Raw genomic sequence first — 23,177 nt, forward strand, 5'->3', positions numbered from 1 at the left:
GTCTGCTTAGTTTGGCAAAAGCAACAGCAAAGCTGTTTTTGGTGAAACAAAACATAATCTAATCTTTAGGTTAGGTCTATCACTGTAGTGATCCTTACCATAATAAATCTAAAAATAAATCTTATAAAAATCTGAATCTGTCAGTGGTAAAAACAAGCACTTTTAGTGGACGTGCTCTAACGGTGTACAGTTGCCTGGAGGGATTGCGTTGCAGCCCAGTCCCGCCTCTGCCAGCTGCAGTTCTCTCCCTCAATACTGGAATAATCTCAAAAATGTTTTCCCCGTTTGCCATTTAAACACACAAAAAAACAGGAAAACAGGGTCTTGGTTGAAAAATATCTTAGCTACCCTTTAACAGATGCATCCTGTATGTACTATTACTATTCTAGTTAAATTCTCTGCACCAGTTACTTTCACACTACTGTTGATATTTGGTTTCATTGTTTTGTCTTCTTTTCTGGTTTCTGTCTTGGCGTTTATTGTTCTGTTTTAATTCCACTCTCACTTGCATCACTGCCCTCAGATAGTTTTTTTTTCCTGTTTCTCTGAGCACTTCGGTTAAGCGGAGTGACTTAAGTTGAGAGGAATGACAATAAAGTTGAGCCGAATTGAATTAAACTAAAGTTCAATGTGATAAATGGCAATCCTTTCCCCCTGCCACTCTTCTACTTTCTCCCCACAATGCGTCACACTCAAGCTTTTCTGTTCACAATAGATCAAATTAAATGTGTATATTTAGACGTGTTGCACCATTTAGGGGTCCGAGACCCCTTTTAAGTCTCTGGTGATTCAGTTCCAATGTCTTGGAACAAAGTTTTATTGCAAATCAACATTAGCCAAAAACTCGGCTCATACTGGCTGGAATTACATTAGCTTCCTGGCAACATTAACTTATTGAACAGTCTATCAGGAAGAATTGGGGGGAACTAGCGGGGGCTCAGTGATTTTAATGGCACAAGAAAACACAACTTGAGATTTAATGGGTTGGAATCAACAAAATGGCTCTGGAAACAGAAAATCTATCTTGCAAATGGTCACTCAATTCAGTTGAGGGGACATTCTGTTCATCTGCAAATGAAATGCCTTTTTTAATGACTAAAATAAATTGATTTGTTAAGTTGATTTCTTTGAAAGTGCAGGCGGCTCTTTTGTTTCCAATATCGACTCAGTCTTAGCTTCCTAAATACCCAGAGTGGAGGATTTGGTTTTATTTTATCAGAAAGAAAATACCAGCTATTTTGCACCTCTTAAATCATCTTTTTTTACACATTCATCTGACAGAAAGATGGATAAATGGATCATTACTTTGCTTCAGCATAGCAGAGGACAGAACAAAGCAAAAGGCCTATTTATTTTTCTTGTTTAGCTTCAAAAAATAAAAACTTCATTCATAAGCAGTGGTTTTACATTTAAAAAATTGAGTTATCACATTACATTTGAGATAAACGGCAGTGTGAAAGCCAAAGAGCAACACAATAAATTAAGTATAAATAAACCATCCAAAAAAAGGAGGCCTTTCACACAGCATGATATACAGTATGGAAGTGAAAAGTGCTGAGGTTTCTATTTGTACGGTGCAGTAATTGGAAATACACTGAAAGCCTTAGAGCCAATCACAGTATGTTAGAGCTACCGCCTCCACCAAAGTCAGGTTAATAACTTGAAACTTAAAACTCCTAATCTCCCAAAATATATACCCCTACTTTACTTCTACTTTTATCTCCCCGTGTTACTACTACGATGCAAACGAGCAGACACACATACACACGCATTAATTAGCTGCACAACAGGGTAGCGGAAAGTTAATCAGGGCATTACGACAGCCACATGGAAAAGGTCACTGAACCACACACGCTTGCACACGACAGAGTTTACACTCATTCTGACATGCGTTCACTTCTCTCCCACACATTAACACCTGCTTTAACAGAAGACGCAGAAGAAATAGAAACACCTGTATGTCAGGAGTCATGTATGTGTTAACCCACACACACACACACACACCAAATACACATACAATTTTTGAGTCAAGGCAGAAGTGGCAGTTGAAAAATTCCTGACGGGATTAGAAGGTGTTTGCCTCAGAGAAACAGATGCACACATTACATGTGTATGTGTGTGTGCAAACATGCCTAAAGAATTATGGTAAAACCACATACCCATCCTGCATTTAGATGCGTTCATGTGTGTCCATGTGTCTGTGTGTGCATGTGTGGGTTCATGACTCTCAGTAAGAGAATTTATTGTTCTATCTCCAAAATGCTAAATGCTGTCTGACCCTAAAGCCCTCGCAGCACTCTCTTCACTATTTATTTGTCATTAAACACTGGCTGGCTGTGACCTGCTATGAGCCTCATTAGAATACACTTCCATTAATGACTCACATTAGGCAACACACACACACACACACACACACATATGCACACATCAGCACAATTACATTTGGTTCTTTTAATGAATTCTGGAAGCCATGTTTGGAGTGTATAAGCTGGCTGACGCAGTGCAATATTGCTCAAGAACAGTTTCTCCTGTGCATCCTCCTCGTCATGCCTCTAGTCCACTTTCATCTTGAGAGTGCATTTGAAAGAGTGATGTGAAGGACGGAGAAAGAGGGATAGAAAAAAGGAACTCTACATCTTCCACTTTCAGGTGCTGAATGTCACAGATGAAGGAAGATGTGTTTGACTGTTAAATGTTGTTAAGAGCAGTGGGTCTCCAAGGGGTGAGGGACAGAGAGATGATGACAAGTACAGAGACAGTCGTGTGAAGAAAGAAGCGAGGCAAAGAAAACTTGTCGTTGCACATTTGCGTTCTTGTGCATCTCCTGTATCATGCTCCTTTTCAATTTTTCACCAGTAGGACTAAAATAAGAGTTGTGGGGATTTGTGTGGGATTTATATTCAGCATTAACCTTTAAGAGTTTGGTGAGTAATATGCATATAGTGTAAATTCTGTTTTCCTCACTGCAACACAGGGAGGTCAGAGGTCAGGGTCAGTCATACACAGCCATTGCTTTGGTTGTCTCGCTCGAGGACACATCAAAAGGTGGGCGATGCTGTCATCATCTCTGAGCCAACATCCTCTATTGATATGAAACTCTGTTCAAGGACTCTGATTAATTTTTTCAGCAAATTAACGTAAAAACCATTCTGTAACTTAGACATTATCTTTGCTTTCTCAAGGACAACCCTTACTCTGTCACTGAAGATGGGAGAGAATGATTCATATACAGAAGAGTGCCCCATAAACTAATATCTCTGTTCTTGAGGGACACTTTTGAGCCATCCGTCTGTAATGTTAAAACAGGGAAAATGATAGAGCTGTACCAAACGCAGGCCAAAGGAATCACATGCCTCTAAGCTTACCTATTTGTTTTATCTATACCTTTTTTTGGTGTGTGACACCTAGACACTGGAAAACACTGATGTCAAACTCCCTACGCTGCTAGAAGCCTGCAACAAGAAGGAGTCATGGCGGAGAGGAAGAAATGGTGCAAAGTGAGGCTTAATTTCCCGAAGAAAGATGACAACAGTGCTAGTATAATGTCTGTAAAATTATTATTTTAAATAAGGGTGAAAACTCTAGCTATATGCTAAAACATCTTTCTATGAGACATGGGCTTAAATTCCAGTTCTATACAGTGCTGCTGCTTTCCAACTGAGTAGCGCTGTTACAAAGTCTGTAACAGTAAATTTCCAAAGTTAAAACAACCTAGCGCCACACAGACAAGCTTGGGATATTTTTTCTTTGGCTTGGAAGACATAAATGAAAATGAAGGGCTGAGTAGAAAGAATGAATAGAGATAAAACTTACTTACTTAGTTACTGGGTATCACCCACAACATTTTATTAACAGTTACAGATCAAAATGTGCTGTTACTATTCAGCTTCCACTCAAGCTGAAATTTTAACATGAATGTACAGTGTTTTTAACTATTCAGACTTTTGGGAAGGAGCCATCAGAGAGAGAACCTTGATCAAAGCTTTACTGGGAATCCCTTTTAAAAAATTAATGAGTTAAAGAAGCTGGACAGGACACACACACACACACACACACTCACCGCGTAAACACACGGCTCAGACAGTGAGATTCTGAGATTCCATATCTTAGCATAAAGGACTGCGATTGGTTGGAAATGGTCCATTACCAGACAGATGTTATCTGACAGTCGGGAATCCTGCGTCTATACTGGATCAATTACAGACCATTCACTACTAAACAATAATGGATTCCACGGCTGTTTGTTTTCTCATATCTAACATTTTGTCTCTCACTCAAACTCATGACGTATGAAGCACATTTAGGAGTGAAAATACAGGCTGGCTGAGTGTGTTTACATGTGCATGAGTATCCTGTATTTCAGTCTCATCCTGTTTTTGATCAAATTTGGGATGCAGTGTTTACATGGAACATTAAAAACCTAGTTACTCATACGCATCAGTGTCAAGGTTTTTGACCATCTGCCTGCAGGTGTGTCTTGATCTCTCACCATCTCAACCAATCTGTTCTCTTTATTCAGAAACCAGGATAAGGTGTTTACATGCCTGGTAGCATATCCAGGTTTATCAAAACTGGAATAAGGTGTTTATATGTGCAAAACATGAAGGGGACACTTCAAAAACCCAACCATAACCAGGATACTTGAGTGCATGTAAACACACTCATTGATATTTCTCTGTATGCAGTGGGGGGGCGTCCCAGTGAGGGTTGATTCTGCTGCGGCCATTTCTGTTTTAGATCCAGTTCCATCTTGATGAAATATCTGCATTTACTTACTGTGGCTCAGAATTAACATTAATGCCATGATTAACTTGATAACAATGAAGACAATAACTGCTCTACAATCACAGAAAGAATATCTCAGAACTTATGCTCCTCATATCATAATCTTGTTATAGCGATAGCGGTTTTGAGTTGTATTTTTAAGGTACAGTTACAGTTATTTTTTATTATTCAACAGGTTATTTGTGAATTCTTCACATTTGGACTTTATGTACATAGACTTTTATTTTGAAGTTTTATTTTGAAATTACCACGTTACTCTCTCTGCTCATTCACTGGCTATTTTTCTGACTATATTTCTGGTGCAGAGGTTACTGACGATGCGCTGCCAGGTTCATGTTGCACAATAACACGATTTTATCTCAGGTTTTCATGATGACTTGATCCTTTTTTCTTTATTCAGGTTTAATGTATGCATACATTTTGCTCTATTTGTCTGTATTTGTAGTCATTTATAATTATTAAAAACTCCCTAAAATCTTGGCCTGAAAAACCCAGTATCAGCAGAACAACAAAGCACACTGATTCCTGATCATGACCTTGGTCTCAAAAAAAAGGTAGATGTGTGTTTGTGTTTATTTATGATGAACAACAAAACATTTCACACGACTTTCTTGCCACAGCACTCTGTTACAACTTATTGAAGGCCCTGGTCTAGCACATATACCAATCCATATACACACAAACTCGCAAACTATTAGACACAGCTTCTCTTTCTCTCTCTACTATTGCAACATCCTCTTCCTCTTCTCCATCTCCATGCCACTTACAGCGTATTACATTAGCACTTACATAGAAATAAATTACCATCCTTTTTTTTCCACTCCACAAAATACCTCTTTCACACGGCCAAGTCCAAGCCCTTTTCAGTCACACATCCAGTACCGTAATCTAGCTGGCCAATCGAAAGGCAACAACATAACCTTCATATCAGTGTCAATCAACCACTCTATCAGCTGCTGTATCTTCTCGGTGTCTCTGCAATCAGACGGGCACTCAGTCAGCCAAGTAGTCACTCAGTCTTCAATCTGCCCGCCTGCAGGTCCTCCAGAAGGGATGCAATACTGTTAACCAACAAGAATTCATCAGCCAATCGGTTGACTAAATAGTGTGTCATCCATCAAGCCAGCCAACCATCTCATCAGCCAGTCAGCTGGTGAATCAACAAGCCAATCAAGGGTAAATATTAAGTGTTTTGGGGTTGCATTGGTTCCCATAATTTAGTGTGATTACACTTTAAAATAAAGGTCAAAAGTTTAAACATTATGTGTCAAAAATGTGTTTACACTATTTCACATTTGACTTTGACCATCTGACTTTATTTTGTGTTTTATAAAAGGGATTTTTGGGATATTTTGGCAGGTTTGTGCATCCTCTTTGTTTTTCCCTTCTTCTTTCTGACAAAAAAGGCCATGCCTTCCTTTTTTCCTTGCATTTCAAAGCGATGACTGAATTGGATTAGCATTACTTTTCTTCTCCTCCCTGCCAGTCATCCAGTCAGTCTGACTGTAATCCATCTGCCAATCCAGTCAGTCAATCAATCGGTTGAGCTCCATCTTGAATTTAATACAATCAGCGTGCCAAACAGGGAACACTGATTACACTGAGTGCTACTCAGGATAATGAGTGTGATCAAGGTTCCCTGCCGACACATACATGGCTTTCACATATGAGACATACGAACTGACACCCTTCACACAGGCATCAATCTTTGTGCTTATTTACTTATTTACAGCAGCTGTCTGTTTTCTCTGATGACACATCAGAGAGTGGTTAAATCACATGAATAATTGAACACATTCAGTTGTCTAGATTTGTCTTTTGTACTTCTGAAAGTGCAGAGTTACACAAATCACAAACAGCAGCTGATATTTCAAGTGCTTTCATCAGAGGAACATTTTGTTTGGCCAGGATGTTGTGAATTCTGTTAGGGGGAAACTTTGTGGTCCAACATCTCTCATTGTGTGTCATTAAAATGTAATGACTTTGTCTTATCCTATTATAGAATTATGAATGATTAACCCTTGTAATTGTACATTTTCATGTAATGGCTCTATGTAACCCTTTTGTTGCATTTCTTATGTGTTGTTATGAAAATCACTAGAACACCAAACCTAAATGAAAATTGTAGATTGGTGGGCTTCTTTGCAATTCTTTGCATTTGTAACTGCTACTTACACTTACTTACACTACTTAAAGTACCACATGAGTATACAAAAAAGAACCATACTGTAATTACAACAAGGAAGTATCTGCAGTTACAGTGGTGACTTTCTACCCCTACATGACATCATACATTTACATTAGGGCTGGGGTGATGCGATCATCAATTACGACAATTGATACATTGATTGGCATTTATCATGCATCGATGCGTCATTATGAACTGCTGTGGCCGTTCAGAGCATAGATTCACCCGGAGAACAGGCTGCAAGAGAGATAGCTTCGCCGCAATCATCAAAAATGTGGGAGTATTGTAGACAGAGCTGCAACAGTTTGGCTGTCTTTAGCTCCACAAACTGGACGTGACGTATCACAGCAGGACTAACATGCTCCGCATGAGTGCTGGAAGTGACGCATCAAGCAACCTGTCCTCCTCCTGCAACTGCAGCAGCTGCATCATCCTGTTTACTTTCTGTCAGCATCCAAACACGGTATATGAGGACTATCAACACGTTGAACATGTTTCTGTTAGTAGAAATCATATAAATTAGACTTAGTAAAGGTTTCTTCATCACCCCCATGTTAAAAGTGATGTCTGCAATACTGCTATTAAAGTTACACCACATATCATCTAATGGTAGTATATGTACTGTCTGTTCACTTTATCAGCCATGTATGAGACAGAAATAAGAATTACATTACAGATTATCTGTAATTAATGTCTGTAGCCAGAAAAAACAAGAAAAACTATTTTCTGTAGCTCACACTGACGCAAAAATACACTGTCAGTGATCATCTTACCTGCATATGACTCCAGTGATGAAATAACTCTGTCATAACCAATTTAGGTTTTCAGTCAAAATCCTGATTTTTCAGTTCAGTGAACAGTGTACAGTAATTAGTTATTAAATTAACATGCATCACAGCTCCTTTTGATTTGAGGTCCAGTATTTTCTATTAAATAGGGTGGAAATTAGACAAATTTTAAAATATGCCACAATTATCATTATTCTAATGTGCTTCATGTGGCTATTTTTCAGGTTTATGATTGAATAAAATATTGAAATATTAATAAGACAAGTTTTTCATATGTATTTTATGTAAATTGTTATATAATTGAAAAAAAAACAAACAAACAAAGAAATGTGTAAATGTGTCTGATAACCACATTTGAAGGATCACTGCAGAAAGTTTGGGTATGTGTAAAATATTCTATATATTGCATTATGTATTCTGCAGAAAGTGTCAGTCAGGCTCCATTGCTGGTGCTACTACTGCTCAGGCTTTTGCCATGTTCTAGCTGTTAATGCTACATCCATGTATATGTGCATCTGCACATGTATATGAATCAGATTAGACTTGGCTGTCAAGCATGATGGGGGCGGTGGCTGTGGGACGAGTTCACGAAATCGCAAGTATTAATTTAATTTGAATGTTTAACATGATCTATTCACGAGGGTGTGGATAAATGCGGCTACAATATAGCAAAGCATACGCCCCGGCGTGTTGGAAAAGTCACAGCAGCACGTGTCGAATGCTCAAGAAATAAATACAGCTTTGACAGCTGTAATACCATGGAATTAGTGTGAGAGTTAACCTCCTACTCTCCCCGCTGTCTCTCATTCGCTCCCTTTTTCATTCTGCTGTCCCATTTCCTGATCTCTGTCTCTCTTCCCCCTCTCACTCCGCGTGTTCGGAGTAATTAGATGGAATGGTTGTGAGGTAAAGAAGCTCGGCGAAGGGCAGAGACGAAACACAGAAACGTTTAGTGACGTAGTGAAATGATGTCACAGGCGATAAATCTGCTGTTGACCACTCGGGTGATGGATTGAGAGATGGGAGAGGAGGAGAGGGAGGCAGGAATGAATTGAAGAGGGGAAAAAGATCCAGAGAGCGGAAGTAATTACTAAGTTAAAACATTAGAGACGGGGGGAAGAAGAGAAAGAAGGCAGATACGAAGGAAAACTGAGAGGCTGACAAGTGTGGTGGATGGCGTGGACAGTGAAGTGGAGGAAGAGGACAAAGTAGAAAAGGAGCAAGAGAGGAGGAGGGAGGGGAAATAGAGAGGCATAGAGGAAGGGAGAGATGGAGATGAAGGGAATGATTATGAGTGGAAATGTTTGTCTCTCAATCAGGATATGGACTCCCATAAATAACATGCTCTCTCAGTCAACAGCATGATGTCACCACATTCTCTCTCTCTCTCTCTCTCTCTCTCCCTCTCCCTCTCCCTCTCCCTCTCCCTCTCCCTCTCCCTCTCCCTCTCTCTCTCTCTCTCTCTCTCTCTCTCTCTCTCTCTCTCTCTCTCTCTCTCTCTCTCTCACACACACACACACACACACACACACACACACACACACACACACACACACAAACACACACACAAACACACAAAGTAGGAGAGACACTGGCAGGAGGAGCAGATGTACTGTTGCCATCATATAAAAACAAAATATGAACAAACTCAAAGTAAAAAATGTTTTCCTCATTCCGTGTTTAATTTTCTTTATTAATATGTCTTCATTTATGTTCTCCTAGGCGACTGGATGCTCTTGTACTCTGCTCATAGGTATTCTTCTTGAGCACGCTCTTAGTATTTACGGTGTAAGGCACCCTATTAATGACATTGTATTGCTTTGGTTAGGACTTTCTGCTACATCTCAGGATTAAAACAAGAGAGAGAGAAGCACACAGAGAGAAGGATGAAGGGGGAATCGGGGAAAACAGACAGAGACTATTAAAGATGCGGAGAGAGACAAAAAGAGATTAAGACAAATAGCAAAAGAAAATAAGGCTCGTTTTGGCCATGAATGTGATCAATCTTCGGGTTCTCAGAGCATGAGAGGATTCATTTTGTATGTAACGTGAGTGATTGTATCACCGCTGGACTAGAATAATCTGGAAGAAACAGAGACATCCAGAGCAGCTATGAGTAATGTGTTTTCTTTGATTGGAAAATACAGTTTTTAACTGTCTATGTATGAATACAAACCATAAACAGGGATTCTTCTTTTGCATAGTCCACATACCTATTAGATGGTTAGTCAGTCAGGAAAACACTAAATGATGCACTTATCTTGTGGGAATTGCTTGGTTGCCAGATTTTACAGTATTCAGTTGAATGTGAGTGCAAATGTACTTTAGAGGTCTTGAATCTGATTCGAAACAGACCTCTGGAAAACCAGCAAGAAACCAAACCATGCAGAAAGACCTGATCCAAAAGAGACCTGAGGACAGCCAGAAACTCTGGTGGGAATCTCGATTCAAAGGGCTGCTATTTGATGATGAAACTATTTTCGATGCATCAAAATTTTTTAACTTTTAAGCCAGGGGGTGCTGGTTGGATTGTATGTATCTGCAGCTGCTCACATTCAGCCAAATGCACGTTTGTCTTGCAAATTCAACTATTCAGTCATTAAATCAAAACGTGATTATAACCGCTGTCTTTTGAGAAGATGAAGTACATCTCTCAGTCAACTGATGATAACTCTCGTGTGTGTGTGCTGTTGACTGTCTGGGTGCTGCGCTGCCCTTGCAGATGAGTTCCACCCTTTTTGCTCCATCAACTTCATGTTAATTGACATTTATAAAATCGATTTTTGACATTTATGAATCGATTCAGAATCGACGTCAACATCTGCAATGTGATGCATCCAAGAATCGAGTATCCCCCAAAACCCCCGACCCCCAGTAATTTGAACTGGTTTAAAATAGACCTAATTATAACTACAGTAAATGCAAAAACACAGACAAAATCAACACGGGCAGCGATGTAACAAGCCATCAATTAATAAGTCACAGTGGTTGAAAAGAGCAACCATAAATGTGCCACAGAAACAAATTCCAAAAACAAGAAATACCACATGATCAGTGTTGATAGAAGATCCACTCAGCAGATATCAGCTATTGAAACAGAGCCCAAAGGTCTGCAGCGATAGAGGAACTTGTGAGGACACACGTTAAATGAATATAACTTTAACAAGTTCCAGGTTGGGTCTTGGTTTATATGAACCAAGTGCACTTGTTAGCATTCTAATGTGTTTTGTTGTCTATATGTGTTACCCTAGCCTGGCATTAGTCTGGGAACTTGCAGTTCATCTTCGATTTCCAAAGGGGTCAACATGTGCAGGCCAAAATGCCTCCAGGCACAACTGGATGGACCTTGAACCAATCAGAGCAACGAAACAGGTGATGTAGCTGTGCTTAGGATGTCATGTAATGCTGGTCGCCTGGTTAACATCTTTCTCATTTCACAGCTAAACAGTACACTAAAATACGTTTCTGAAAACATTTTTGGCAAGAAATAGAAAATGTACTAACAATGCAGTGATCCACATTTGATCAGCACTACCTAGTTTGATCTGGGTTTCACAAGCCTGAGGCGCTGCACTGGATGCACCTTCTGAACAGATGCAGGATGGATAGATATACATGGATGGTGATTGATGTGGAATTTATAACCTACCATCAAAGGTAGATGTTTAAAAATGTGGGTGCCCTCTAGACCACTTGAAAGTAGTTTTATAGTGTTTTTTATAGTGTTTTTATCATTGCCTTGGGCACAGGTATAAGATTTACGATTGCTAATGTATGCATTTAACCTTTCGTTACATATAACTTTTTTCATAATTTAAATTCTAATTCTAATTACAGTTTATACAAGCTATAAAAGCAGTGCTGTGTTACAGCAGTAGTTTCTGTGAAGTTAGTAAAAGGCTATTAAAATGTTTTGCAAAAGAGCGAGCATAATGTTGAAAACAGTTAAAAGCACAACATAGATTTGACAACATAGTGTCAAATAAGGTGCTTATCTTTGTTGCTCAAGGATGGACAACTAGCAAACACTGATGTCGCTCACCTCGTCACCATGAGACTATACTGCCTATGGGCTTGCATTAAAAACATGCTGTATTCTTCATGAACTTTTGTTCTGCTGGCGTTGCAATCTAATCCTAATGAATAAAAATTATGTTATTGATCCTGGAAAGGATTTTTTTTCTCTCCTCCTCCTTAACCACAGGGAGGTTCAGAGGTCAGGGTGAGGAGAGCAACACAACACGTCTGGTACTTGACATTCAGCATCTTGGACAGTTGAGAAATACTTCGCACTTAACACAGATGCTAAAACTTGTAAATATTCCAGGAAATTAACGTTGAAAGTTGCACTTTTGCTTTTTGTTTGTACTGGTGGTCATGTTAGTATTGTTGTCTATTCTTTAGGCAAAAACAATGCTTTACTTTTTCATACAGGTAACACGGATTATGTATGTGTGTATAAGTAATATTCCATAAAATAAACTGAAGAGCTGTTATCAGCTTTGCCCCTCTCTGGCTCTGCGTCTCCCACGCTCGCACTCTCTTGTCGCTTCATCTGTCATCTGTTCTGTATTCTCTTGTGTCTTTCCCCATATCTGTCTTGTGTCTTTTCCACCCACCCGATATCTTTCCCATCCCACTCTAACCATCTCATCATCTATTTCTCACTGGCAATCAAAAATCAAATTCACATTCAAGGAAGCTTAATTGGCATGACCTGTGAGTCACTCCTTTTCTCTCTGCGGGTTTATAGCTTTCAATTATTTTTCTTTTTCCTCTGTTGTTTCGACTGATGTTTCATTAAGGGACTGTCATTTCCGTTGCTAGGGCTTCCATCTGAGAGTTTTTTTTAATTTAAATCAACATGAATCGCATCACAAAAGCTGAATTGAAATGGCACATCCAATGAACTTTCCTCAGAATCAGAAAAAAAAGTTTTCTATTCAAGGGAAAAGTCTTGTTGCTGAAGGAATGATGCAATACTAGTGTAAATACACTTTCGATGAAATGTAGTAACATTTGTCAATGAAAACTGCTTGTATTCTGATTTTAAAGGAAAAACAAACTCTGTTTCAGTACAAGAGTCTAATTTGTTGAAGAGTTTTTTGGGGGTTTTTTTTGTTTTTTCCTGAGCCTTATGTTTACATGTTGCTTTGGCAAAGAGTACAGCTGCAATAAATTCTTGTAAATCTTCTACTGATAGGATAATCTTATCTGTATTACTCCTGAATCCAGAATTATAATGGTTGGCTTTTAGTTTAAGTATCTGTAAAGGTCCAGTGTGTAAGATTTAGGGGGGTTTATTGGCAGAATATGGAAGAAAATGAATATAATATAATTCATAAGTATGTTTTCATTAGTGTGTAACCACCTACAGAGGGCGTGGATCCTCTTCCATGGAGGCAGCCATGTTGTATCACCAGTAGTTCAGAATGGACAAACAGACGTGGCCTGTTACTCCATCGAATCATACACACTCATCCTTTAAGTGAATATTTGAATGAAAAAATGTAACATGTCCAACATTTACTTGACATAAAAGGATAACGACAGCTTTCCTGGTCTTAATCAACACTAACACACTCACATGCTATTTTACAGATTTGTTTATGTTCTCTACTTTTTGAATGAGCTCGTTCCTTGTTTGCTGATCCGTCTCTCGTCCTCATCTTGCTCCACCCTTTCTCATTCCCTGCCTGTCTCTCTTTCACGTCCCATCCCTCCCCCTTTCAGACGACATTGACTTCTGTGTATGAGAGGCTTGTATCTATTTGTCTGTGGATGTTTTCTACTAGTGTTTTTCATTGTCTTTGTTTGCCAATGCACTGCTGTCATTAATTATGAAATCTCAGATGGATTTCCTATAGGCCTACACTCCATGTCTCACACACACACACACACACACACACACACACACACACACACACACACACACACACACACTCACAAACACACACACACAAAGACAGTGTGCCTTCCTCTGTATATGCATTTGGTACAAATTGAGTCAGTACAGAGGGAGAGAAGAGAGATGAACTCTCTTGTTAGGTCTGACTGTGTACGTGTGTGTGTGTGTGTGTGTGTGTGTGTGTGTGCGTGCATACATTGCTCTGTGTGTGTATGCGTGTCTGAGTCTGTGTTACACGCTCTCTTCCAACTGGGGCATACCCCAGGGAATCCTGTCAATCACACTGGCTGGCAATTTGTCAGAGAAACAAGGCTCCTTCCAAGACAGACAGATGTATATACTGTATGTGTCTGTGTGAGTATAAGACTGTGCACATAATGTGTGCGTATGCATAAGATTTTGGCTGCAAATGCACATACCGATAATACTAGTGCTGTTCTGTGGTTATGCACATGTGTTATGATGTCTTGAGGCATTTTTGTGTCAGTATTTTTAAGTGTGTATAGGTGTGCATTTGTGCATGTGGCAGCTGATTCTATGTAGCACATAAAACAAAGGCAAGTGATAGACAGTGACAGCTACACTACAGACACACACACAAGACGCACACAGGCATGCACACAAAGACAGAACTGACAGCTCTCTTTCTTCTCTTAATGTTATTCATTCCTCCCTCTATCCATATCTCCCATTCCCTCGAGTGTTCCCCCTTTCACCTTCTTCCTCTCTTTACTTTGACTGTCCTCTCTACCATTCTTCCTGTCTGCTTTTCTATACAGCACAAAAAATGAAAATGGATAATGACTGATCAGTACAATAAAACTTAATCTTACACTGAGAAAAAAAATCTTGTAGATATAAACAGCGAAGTCTGTATGTTTTTTCCTTCTGTGTCAGGTTGTTGGAACCGAAGGGAGCTGAAACAATAAAATTTGGATTCAAGGATTATGTCGTTGATGACGTTAATAAAAATACACCAGCAGTATCTAAGGTCCACAGTGACGTGATCACTACTATATCAGCAACAACATCCAGCTTCATTCGTCACTACAAAACCCACAAAAACAGGTGCGTAAATGTGACTTTTTAGCTAACTTATTGGCTGGTAAAATGTTTGCTTTTAAGTTTTAAACATTAAGTTTAAGTTATGTTTGATTTTGCTTTGTGTGTTTATAGGAGAAGAAACCAGCAGCAGTGAGGCATCTTGATGAATCTTGCTCCTGTGTTCAACTCTCGCAACCTCACTCTCTATCGTTGTTCATGTAGCAGGCTTGTTATTGACTGCCACAAAATGTTAATTATTAGATTTATAAGACGGCATGCTGCAACAGTTTTGGGAGTGACTGGGAGGGATAGTCAGAATTTCAGATGACTCAACTAGTAGCTTGCTTGACCTTGATTTGACTCGTCTGTGTTATAGCAGGGACTTGACTTGCCTTATTCTTACCACAGAGACTCGGGACTTGCTTGAGACTAAAACTTGAGACTCAGAGCACTTCTACTGTGAATACTGGCTCACTCGAAAGGCTCTACCACACTAAATGGAATGGTACCATAATTACCTGTGTTTACCATACTATTACATATCAATATTGCTGCCATGAATAAGGTCTATTATCTGTTTTTTAAATAAATAAGTTGTATCAAAATAAAATAAGGGATGGCAGATCCTCTAGTAGCTGCTTCGGTATTCATGTAAAATAGTTTTCACAATTATTAATACAAGACAGTGTTTATGTGTGGTCGGTGAAAAACTCTCTTTTACTTTACAGAATTCTTTGGGACACAGCTGTCATTTTTTTCAGGGCTTTATCCTGCACATTTTCCCATCAAACATCAATTGTTATTCCGCCTGACTTTTATTCTCAATCTCAGTCTGTTTTCCGTTTGCTTTCTGTCATTTCTCTGTTTTCTCAGTTTCTACCGGTCTTTTTATTTCCCTCTTTCACTTACCTTTTCTAAACCCCAAAGACAACATTCCTATTTCCTAGACATTTCTACTCTGTGTGTGTGTGTGTGTGTGTGTGTGTGTGTGTGTGTGTGTCTGACCCTCGTGACACAGTGATGTGCGTCACTGGGGACTTATTGACTTCCTTAGACTCTTTCTTTGGGTCAGCTGACTTAAACAGACCAAATTCATTGGCTAATAAGCGAAGGCCATTCTTCACTAAAAGTCAAGTGACAAATTGACTCCCCTGTTAAACCAACACACACACACACACACACACACACACACACACACACACACACACACACACACACACACACACACACACACACACACACACACACACACACATACACACAGAGCATTTACACACATGGTCTAATTTATGGTCATGCATCGTGTGTGAACTCTCGGAAGAGCAGTCACCGCATTATGTAGGGTCTTTTCAGCTTTTTCCTTTCCTCACTCAGTACACAAATCATTTAAAACATGCTCATGATCACCAGTCGACCTGACTGGCTTCTTTGTTGAACCCTTATTTGTTATGGAGGTAACCTTGGTAATGTGGCCAAAATATTAGCGCCACACTGCGAGGGATGACGAGCTGATTTGGTCAGCTATTGTTTCCCTGTTTGTGAGTTTGGGAGAATGAATTCCAGCTAAGCTTTCTCACAGGTACATTTCCATTTCTGTGCAACACCTTTTGACCTCACAGCGAGGAACCAGCCACTGGCGCTCACACTAGCCCAAATGACACACAGCAAAATTGCACCAAACATCCAGAAATGCTACACTGTAAAAATAAAAAAATAAGAGAGAGAGAGAGCGGGAAAGAGAGAGACAGAAAACTCATAACTTCAAGGCGACTGCATAGATTTAAGTTTTGAATCAAACTCAATGTTCTGAAACCAACTAAACAAAGTTTTGCTGACGTATAATATTTTGTCATCATAATTATCTTTTCTTCTTGAATCTTTGAGTATTAGAAGCACAAAAATTCTGTATTTCAAAAACTGCTCGCAGTCACAGCGAGCTTTTAGCCTGATTTGTAATTATTCCACTTCAATTAGTTTCAAGATTCAAGGTTATCTGAAGAAGAGAAGTAAAATATCTCAACAAAAAATTATTAGATGGTAAAACTTTTCAGAACTTAAATATATCGATGGCGTTAACTGTAATAAATCATAAAATGACCAAGATATGTCATCAGAGATTTAGGGAACGTTTTAAGTTGAAATACTTGCTTCTCTGAACGCTTCAGTCTCCATGTTATCTATTGAAATTTCCATTCCAGGCTGGAATAACTTTTTGTTTATCCGTTTCACATTAGTTAGAGTTAAAATTAACCCAGAATGTTCATCAAATTAACTAGTGAATTAGTACCTGTTTATGAGTCATAATAAATTTTAAATGAATCAATTAGAAGGAGCAGATGTTTATAACAGTAAAACTGAAAATATGTTAACGGAGTCTGGCAGCAGTAAGGCAGGTACTGAACTCCAGAGTGTGTATTTTTGGAGCAACTGGCTTTTGTTTTCAGGATAACAGGCTTAACTTTACACTGATAGATATCTGACAGTTACAAACTGATGATCATCGTATAGTGTAGGATCTGTCATTGCTTGTTATTGTCAATTTATGACGCCGTGTTTGTTTTGTGTTCCTGCGGCGTTCCTGCAGTGCTCCTTCAGCCTGCCTGAGCTTCCCCATGTCTGGGGACGACGCAGGGCAGGAGCAACTTGCGTCATCCATAGAGCATACGTTAAATAGGACATCAAACTTCTGTACTCATTTTTGCACGCCCAATTGCGACATATTGATCCTTGAAGAGTTTGAGTTGGGCTCAAAAATCTATTGAAATTAGCTGCCTTGAAATTTTGATTTCTGTCAGCTTTTTTGTTCAACTAAACCACAAAAAAAAAAACAAAAGTAAAAGATAAAACGAACACAGGATTTTTTTTACAACATCTCAAGCAGCTTAAAATCATATCTGTGCTCAGAGGGAAGATGCTTTGTGAATGTAGTTCCCTATGACAGCTATATATTATAAAATCATTGTAAAAGAAGACAACTTGAGCACAAGAGAGGTGAAAGTATTTAAGTGGAGTAGAACAGAGTTGAGAGAGGTTGAAAAGAGTGGAGTTCAACATAGTGAAGCATCAGTAGCACCACATAGAGAAGTGCTACAAGACTAGAGGACAGGAGGGCAGAAATAATACATTAGAAAAGAGCAAAGAAGGGCAGCGGAGTACAGGAAAGTTGAGAGAGTCAAACAGCATTTACTTTCTGAGAACGGAGAACACTAGGGTTTGAGCAGAAAACTAGGAGAGACACGGTAGGCCTCAGCACAGAAGAGGTACAGGCAGTGTGATGAAGAAGAAGAGGATAAAATGCATACTCACCAAGCTGACTGCGTCTCTGAGCGTAGGCTACCACCACCGCGGCCAGAACTACACAGCACAACGATGTCACAAGGTTTGCCATCTGTAGACACACACACAGCAAAGTCATGGGCGTGAGCGCGTGCAGGAGACGAGAGAGCCGGCGAGTGAGTGCGTGTCCGCCTGTCGTCCTGATTGACTGACAGACCCATAGACGCCTACAACACCATGGAAGAGATGGAGAGATAGCTGCTTCCTGTCCTCTCTCTGGATTCTCCTCTCACTATTATGGTTCCTTGGGTGGCCTTTTCTCTCTGTTTCCTTCTTACTCGTCAAACTCCCTTTTTCTTAAATGGCAGTCCTTTTTTTTTTTTACTTCTCTCACTGTTGTTATCCTTTTGCCTGTATAACCTTTCCCTGTCTTTATGTCCCTCTCCTCTCTTTCTCTTTCTTTCTGTTCATCAGCCTAATGGGTCCATCCTCTCTGGGATGGGCTATGGCCAGCAGCTCTTAAAGGTATAGCACACCATAAACAAACACACAGCTTTCATGTAAAACAACAATACTTCATGGGCATCTTGTCACCTTATTGTTTAGAGAAGGCGAGGTATGATGGAGAAAAAAATGGAGGCGGGTAAACGTGCTCTTTTTTGTCAAACTTTCATGCTTTTGTCTCCTCAGGTTGTTCATCTCTCAGTCCACTGCTCCTTTTTTCTTTATTGTCTGCCTCTTTAAATGTGTATTGCTTTTGATTTTTAAAGGGAAAAGTTCAACATCTTACTCTTTGTCAGAGACTGACTGATATACAGAAATCTGAGCGCTGTGTTCAAGAAAATAAAGAAATTAAAAAATAAGTCTTTATTTCACTTTCTTGCCAAGATAAGAAGATTGATGCGACTGTTGCCCAGCAACCAGCAGTAAGCTTCATATTTAGCATACAGACATGAGAGTGGTAGCAATTTCATTTAACTATTGGCAAGAAAGTGAGTTGACACATTTCTCAAAATATCAAGAAACCTGTAAATGAACAGAAATGTAAGAAAAAAGGACCAATCGGGATTGTGTAGCTTCTCAGCCTATAGTGGTTTTCAAACTGGGATCTAAGGACCTCTTTGAGTGGGATGTAGGGGCTCCCCAGAAGGAGGAGGAATACAGTACAATATTTTAACTAATAGTATTTTTTTTTTAATTTGGCACACCATGGAAAGAAATTTGGTTGGTTGTGTTTACTGACTATAATTCACAGTGATCTGAGTTTGATGATTAATTGACTATGATTACTTTTTTATTATCTTCAAACCTGAAAATTAAATAACAAATTACTCAGAAAGGCTTCTACAATAGACTTCTCTCAGATTGGGGGGTCCATGGTCTCATGTGCATCTACTGATGGGATCCTTGAAAAAAAAACTGGGACCCCCAAAATTGGGAACCTCTGCACTAAAGAAGAGGTTTCCATACTGTCTCCTAGTCACGTTGACAACAAGCATGGTGCCTGGCTTTTGTCCACCAATAAATAGTTCCCTCATGAAAGTTTTTACATTTCTGCTTTTGTGCAATTTAAACACAAAAGCTATGTGCTAATTAGTCAGCTTTAGAAATGATCCCTGTTGAGAAACTGCCTTTGTGCTTTCTTGCTTCAACGAGGGGGTGAAAGGTCAGGGGTCGAGGTCAGCTCCAACATAACTACACCACTGGAGCTCATAGGGATTCACCGTCGTGTTCAAGGACGCTTGAACTGCCTGCCAAGCCCGGGGCTTGAACCCAGATCCTCCCATTAAAACGTGACCTCTCTCTTTTCTCTTCTCTCTCCCTGCACCTCGTCTTCCCTCTCTGGGCTTTCTCCTTCGTCTCCTCTCCTCTGTTGGCTCTGAGGTAGTTGGCTCCCTTACAGGCGGAGGTTTTCTAAAGGTCTGCTTGCTGCTGAGACTTGCGGTGTGTAAGGTGTGTGTGTGTCTGCGTGTGGGGAACAGAGTGAGCGCTGTAAGTAGAGGCAAAGAAAGGAAAGTGAATTTCCTTGTTCTTCTGATGCAAGACTCCAGCTGTCACAAACCACTGTCATCTCCCATTACCTTCTTGGTCTTTGTTTAGCTTCAGCTATGTTTTTCACTTACTTTCTTCTACTCACTACTACACTTTAACTTCTTTCACCATTTCATTCTCAGTCTTCCTCACTCTCTTCAGTACATATCTACATTTCCCCCCTTCATGTTATATCCTTCTCTCCCACTGTCTCTCTTTGTTAACACTGACCATGAACACCACAACAGCATGTTGGAGCATCTCAGATAGAAAGAAACATCTGTAAGCAGTGCTGAGTGATTTTCAAGAACATGAAAAAGCTTTTACAGTTCGACTGAAATGTCAAAAGGCAATAAAACAGTCAAAGACATTAAACATATGAGGAAATGTTTTCATGAACGACCAAACTAATGGAGTTTGTTTAAAAAAGACAGGCTTTGACACTGCAGCTCATTACAGTAAAGATCTAAGAAACTTTTTTTTCACATTTTATTCAATGATTAACGAATTCTGGGGTTTTCAAATAACATTTTTTTTTTTTTTAATCAGAGCGACACAAAGTAATTAGAAGGTCATTCTCATTAGAAATCATTAACATAATAGCACTTAAGTAATTTGTCTGCATGCAAAATACTTTGTCAATGTCACACTGGTTTCCTTCGCTGCCACGTTACAGTATGTTCTGATTCCCTGCAAATGCACAGAAGTCCTAGAACAATAAATGTAGATGACAGTGGTTAGTAATTTAGAGAAGCTAATTAGTTTGTATTCTACTTTACAGCTTATTTTGTAATTTTACCACGCTTATTATATTCTTCGGATTTTTTTATTTCACTTACACTAGATATTGAGGATATATTTTTGGTTAAAAAAAATAAATCTTAAAAGCATACTATTTCTGATGTGAACTAAAGAAAAATGCCACCAACACAATCATTTTAATCCTCTGTTTTTCAGCATCTCTTCCCAGGTTTATTACGTCTGAGTGTTTACTTGGAGCATCTGATCGTCTTTTTACAGCTGAGATTTTAAACTGTGTGTAGTCACACACTAGGGTTGAGCTGTTTTGGCTTAATGTACAGATTTTGCTTCATTCAAATTTATTCAAACATGCATTTTGTCAAACAGCTGACCTGTGTCATATTACCTTAATAAAGGCATTTCAAGGACTTAAAGTCTGTGTGAAGGCAATTCAGAGTTTTTCTTCTAAACACTTGAAAAAAGAATACCATCCTGTTGCAGATTCATAGGTGATTCTCCAGTGAGTTGATATGTCACAGTCCCCTGGTTCTGTACAAGTCCAACAAAGCTGCTCGATGGAGTGTCCATGTTTCAGGTTGTGGTGGTATTTGACACTGACACAGCCGAGTGGACACATCCCCAGTGTTTCAGAGGATTTTTTCTTGATTTTGAGACATTATTTTGTATATTTGATGATTTTTTTTTTTTTAATTATTCAAATTTGCCAGGATGGTTAATATGTTTTTCTGTGTTGTGACAAACTCAGAAGACATATTTAGTTTAGTTATTCTCTCCTCACCAGGTAAGTTTTATCCCCATACTGTCAGCCTTCGCCATCACAGTGTTGAACAAACACTCCAGAGTTCAACATTACAACACTACTCAATGTTGGCTAGTTAATACTATATCTGGGCTACTGACAGTTTCCTCAACTAGCCAAGAAGTCAAGTTGCTTTTTGAAAACAAGAACTCCAGGAAACACCACATCACAATGGATGTATCACATTTAAGGAAGTTGCTTTAAACTGCCTTGTCTATATTGTTCTTACATAAGTTTACATCTGGGCCACCAAATTTAAGGGCTTGATGGCCCGTGGGGCATCTATGCCTTGATCTGAACTTCTGGTATACAAGAACTGCTGCCTAAAAAGGGTAGAGAGATTGAAAACTGTATTTGAGTTTTCAATAGATTAAAAGATGGGTCTTGTGAGTGTGCACCTGTGACTTCAAAAGACAAAAATAGTAACTGAATGTTTGCATGCATGCATATGATTGAGAGACAGATTGTGTGTGTTTGTGTGTGAGCGTGCCTGTGTCTATTTGTGTGTGTGAGTGATTGGCAGCTCATATGTATTTCATCTGAGCAGATATGGAGGAGAGTGACAGGGGGTGAAATTAAAATTGCATCCCTTGTCAGAGCATCACAATCCCCATCTCTGCTCTTCAAGTGCCGGTTTGCCCATCAAAATCCAAATGGTGTGTGTGTGTTCGCATGCATTTGAGATTCTCTCTGGGTGCAAACGTTCTGGTGTGTGTATGTGTGCATGCTCGAAACTGTGGGGGTATTTAGCCCGTCTATCAGCAAACAATACAGTTTTGAAATCTGACAGCTTCAGATCGCTCACATAATGACAGCCCACGGGCGGTTAGCGCTGCAATCACACAAACTCAATACAAACCCTCCTCCCTTTATCCATCCATCCCTCCCCTGACCCTCCCATTTATTCTCCTCTTCTTCTTCTTCCCTTCTTCCATATTTATTTATTCATTTCTTATTGGAGGGGAAAGGGCTGAATAGGCGTGATTCTTTTGGCTGCTTAATTAAAATATATAATTCATCGCTGCGTCAAATGATTTTGCCTCTGCGTCTTTGTGGAGTCCGATTTGGGAACATTTGCATTTAAATTGGAAAGCCAAGAGGGAAATACACTAGGCGTGCCGGTGTGTGTGTGTGTTTGTGTGAAGATAGAAGGCATCCTTCTCTTAAAGAAATGCACATCCATACTCTCTTTCTTTGGTCTTTTTTCCTCTCACAATGTGAAACATTGAAAATCACACAGGTACACTGGTTGGTCAAATGGCCTGAGAGAACACCCTGTAATGGAAAACTAGGGAGGTTTGTTCCTTGAAATAACAACTTTCTGTCCACAAACAATCATATGTGTTGATCAGTAAGTTTCAGTGTGCCTTCCCACACCCCTTTATTCAATCGCCTGCACATGAGCATGAGTGATCAACGGACCTGCATCTCATACGGAGGCAATCTGGCATACTGCTGGACCGATCAGCCTTATTTTCTTTGTGCACATTTCTGAATGTATGCTAAAGTTTTTGAAGAACATTTATTTATGGCTCCATGACAACAAGAGTCCTGGACAGAAGCAAGTCATTTCATTTCAAGTCATCCCGTTTGTGT

General features: G+C 39.4%; 1 protein-coding gene across 3 annotated transcripts in view; it reads right to left on the reverse strand.

Annotated features, from left to right (window-relative positions):
• The window catches only part of cntfr (ciliary neurotrophic factor receptor), a 282,491-nt gene that overhangs the window by 152,675 nt on the left and 106,639 nt on the right, over positions 1-23,177 (reverse strand). For 2 of the 3 annotated variants that reach the window (XM_084746326.1, XM_084746325.1), the window contains one exon: positions 18,020-18,101. In XM_084746326.1, the coding sequence (XP_084602452.1) occupies positions 18,020-18,101 (82 nt within the window). Of the gene's footprint in view, positions 1-18,019; positions 18,426-23,177 lie in introns of those variants that run through there. The other variant, XM_084746324.1, reaches the window with a different exon arrangement.

Source organism: Lutjanus erythropterus, chromosome 20 (genome assembly GCF_056507025.1).
Source record: "Lutjanus erythropterus isolate fLutEry1 chromosome 20, fLutEry1.hap2, whole genome shotgun sequence".
NCBI lineage: Eukaryota > Metazoa > Chordata > Actinopteri > Lutjaniformes > Lutjanidae > Lutjanus > Lutjanus erythropterus.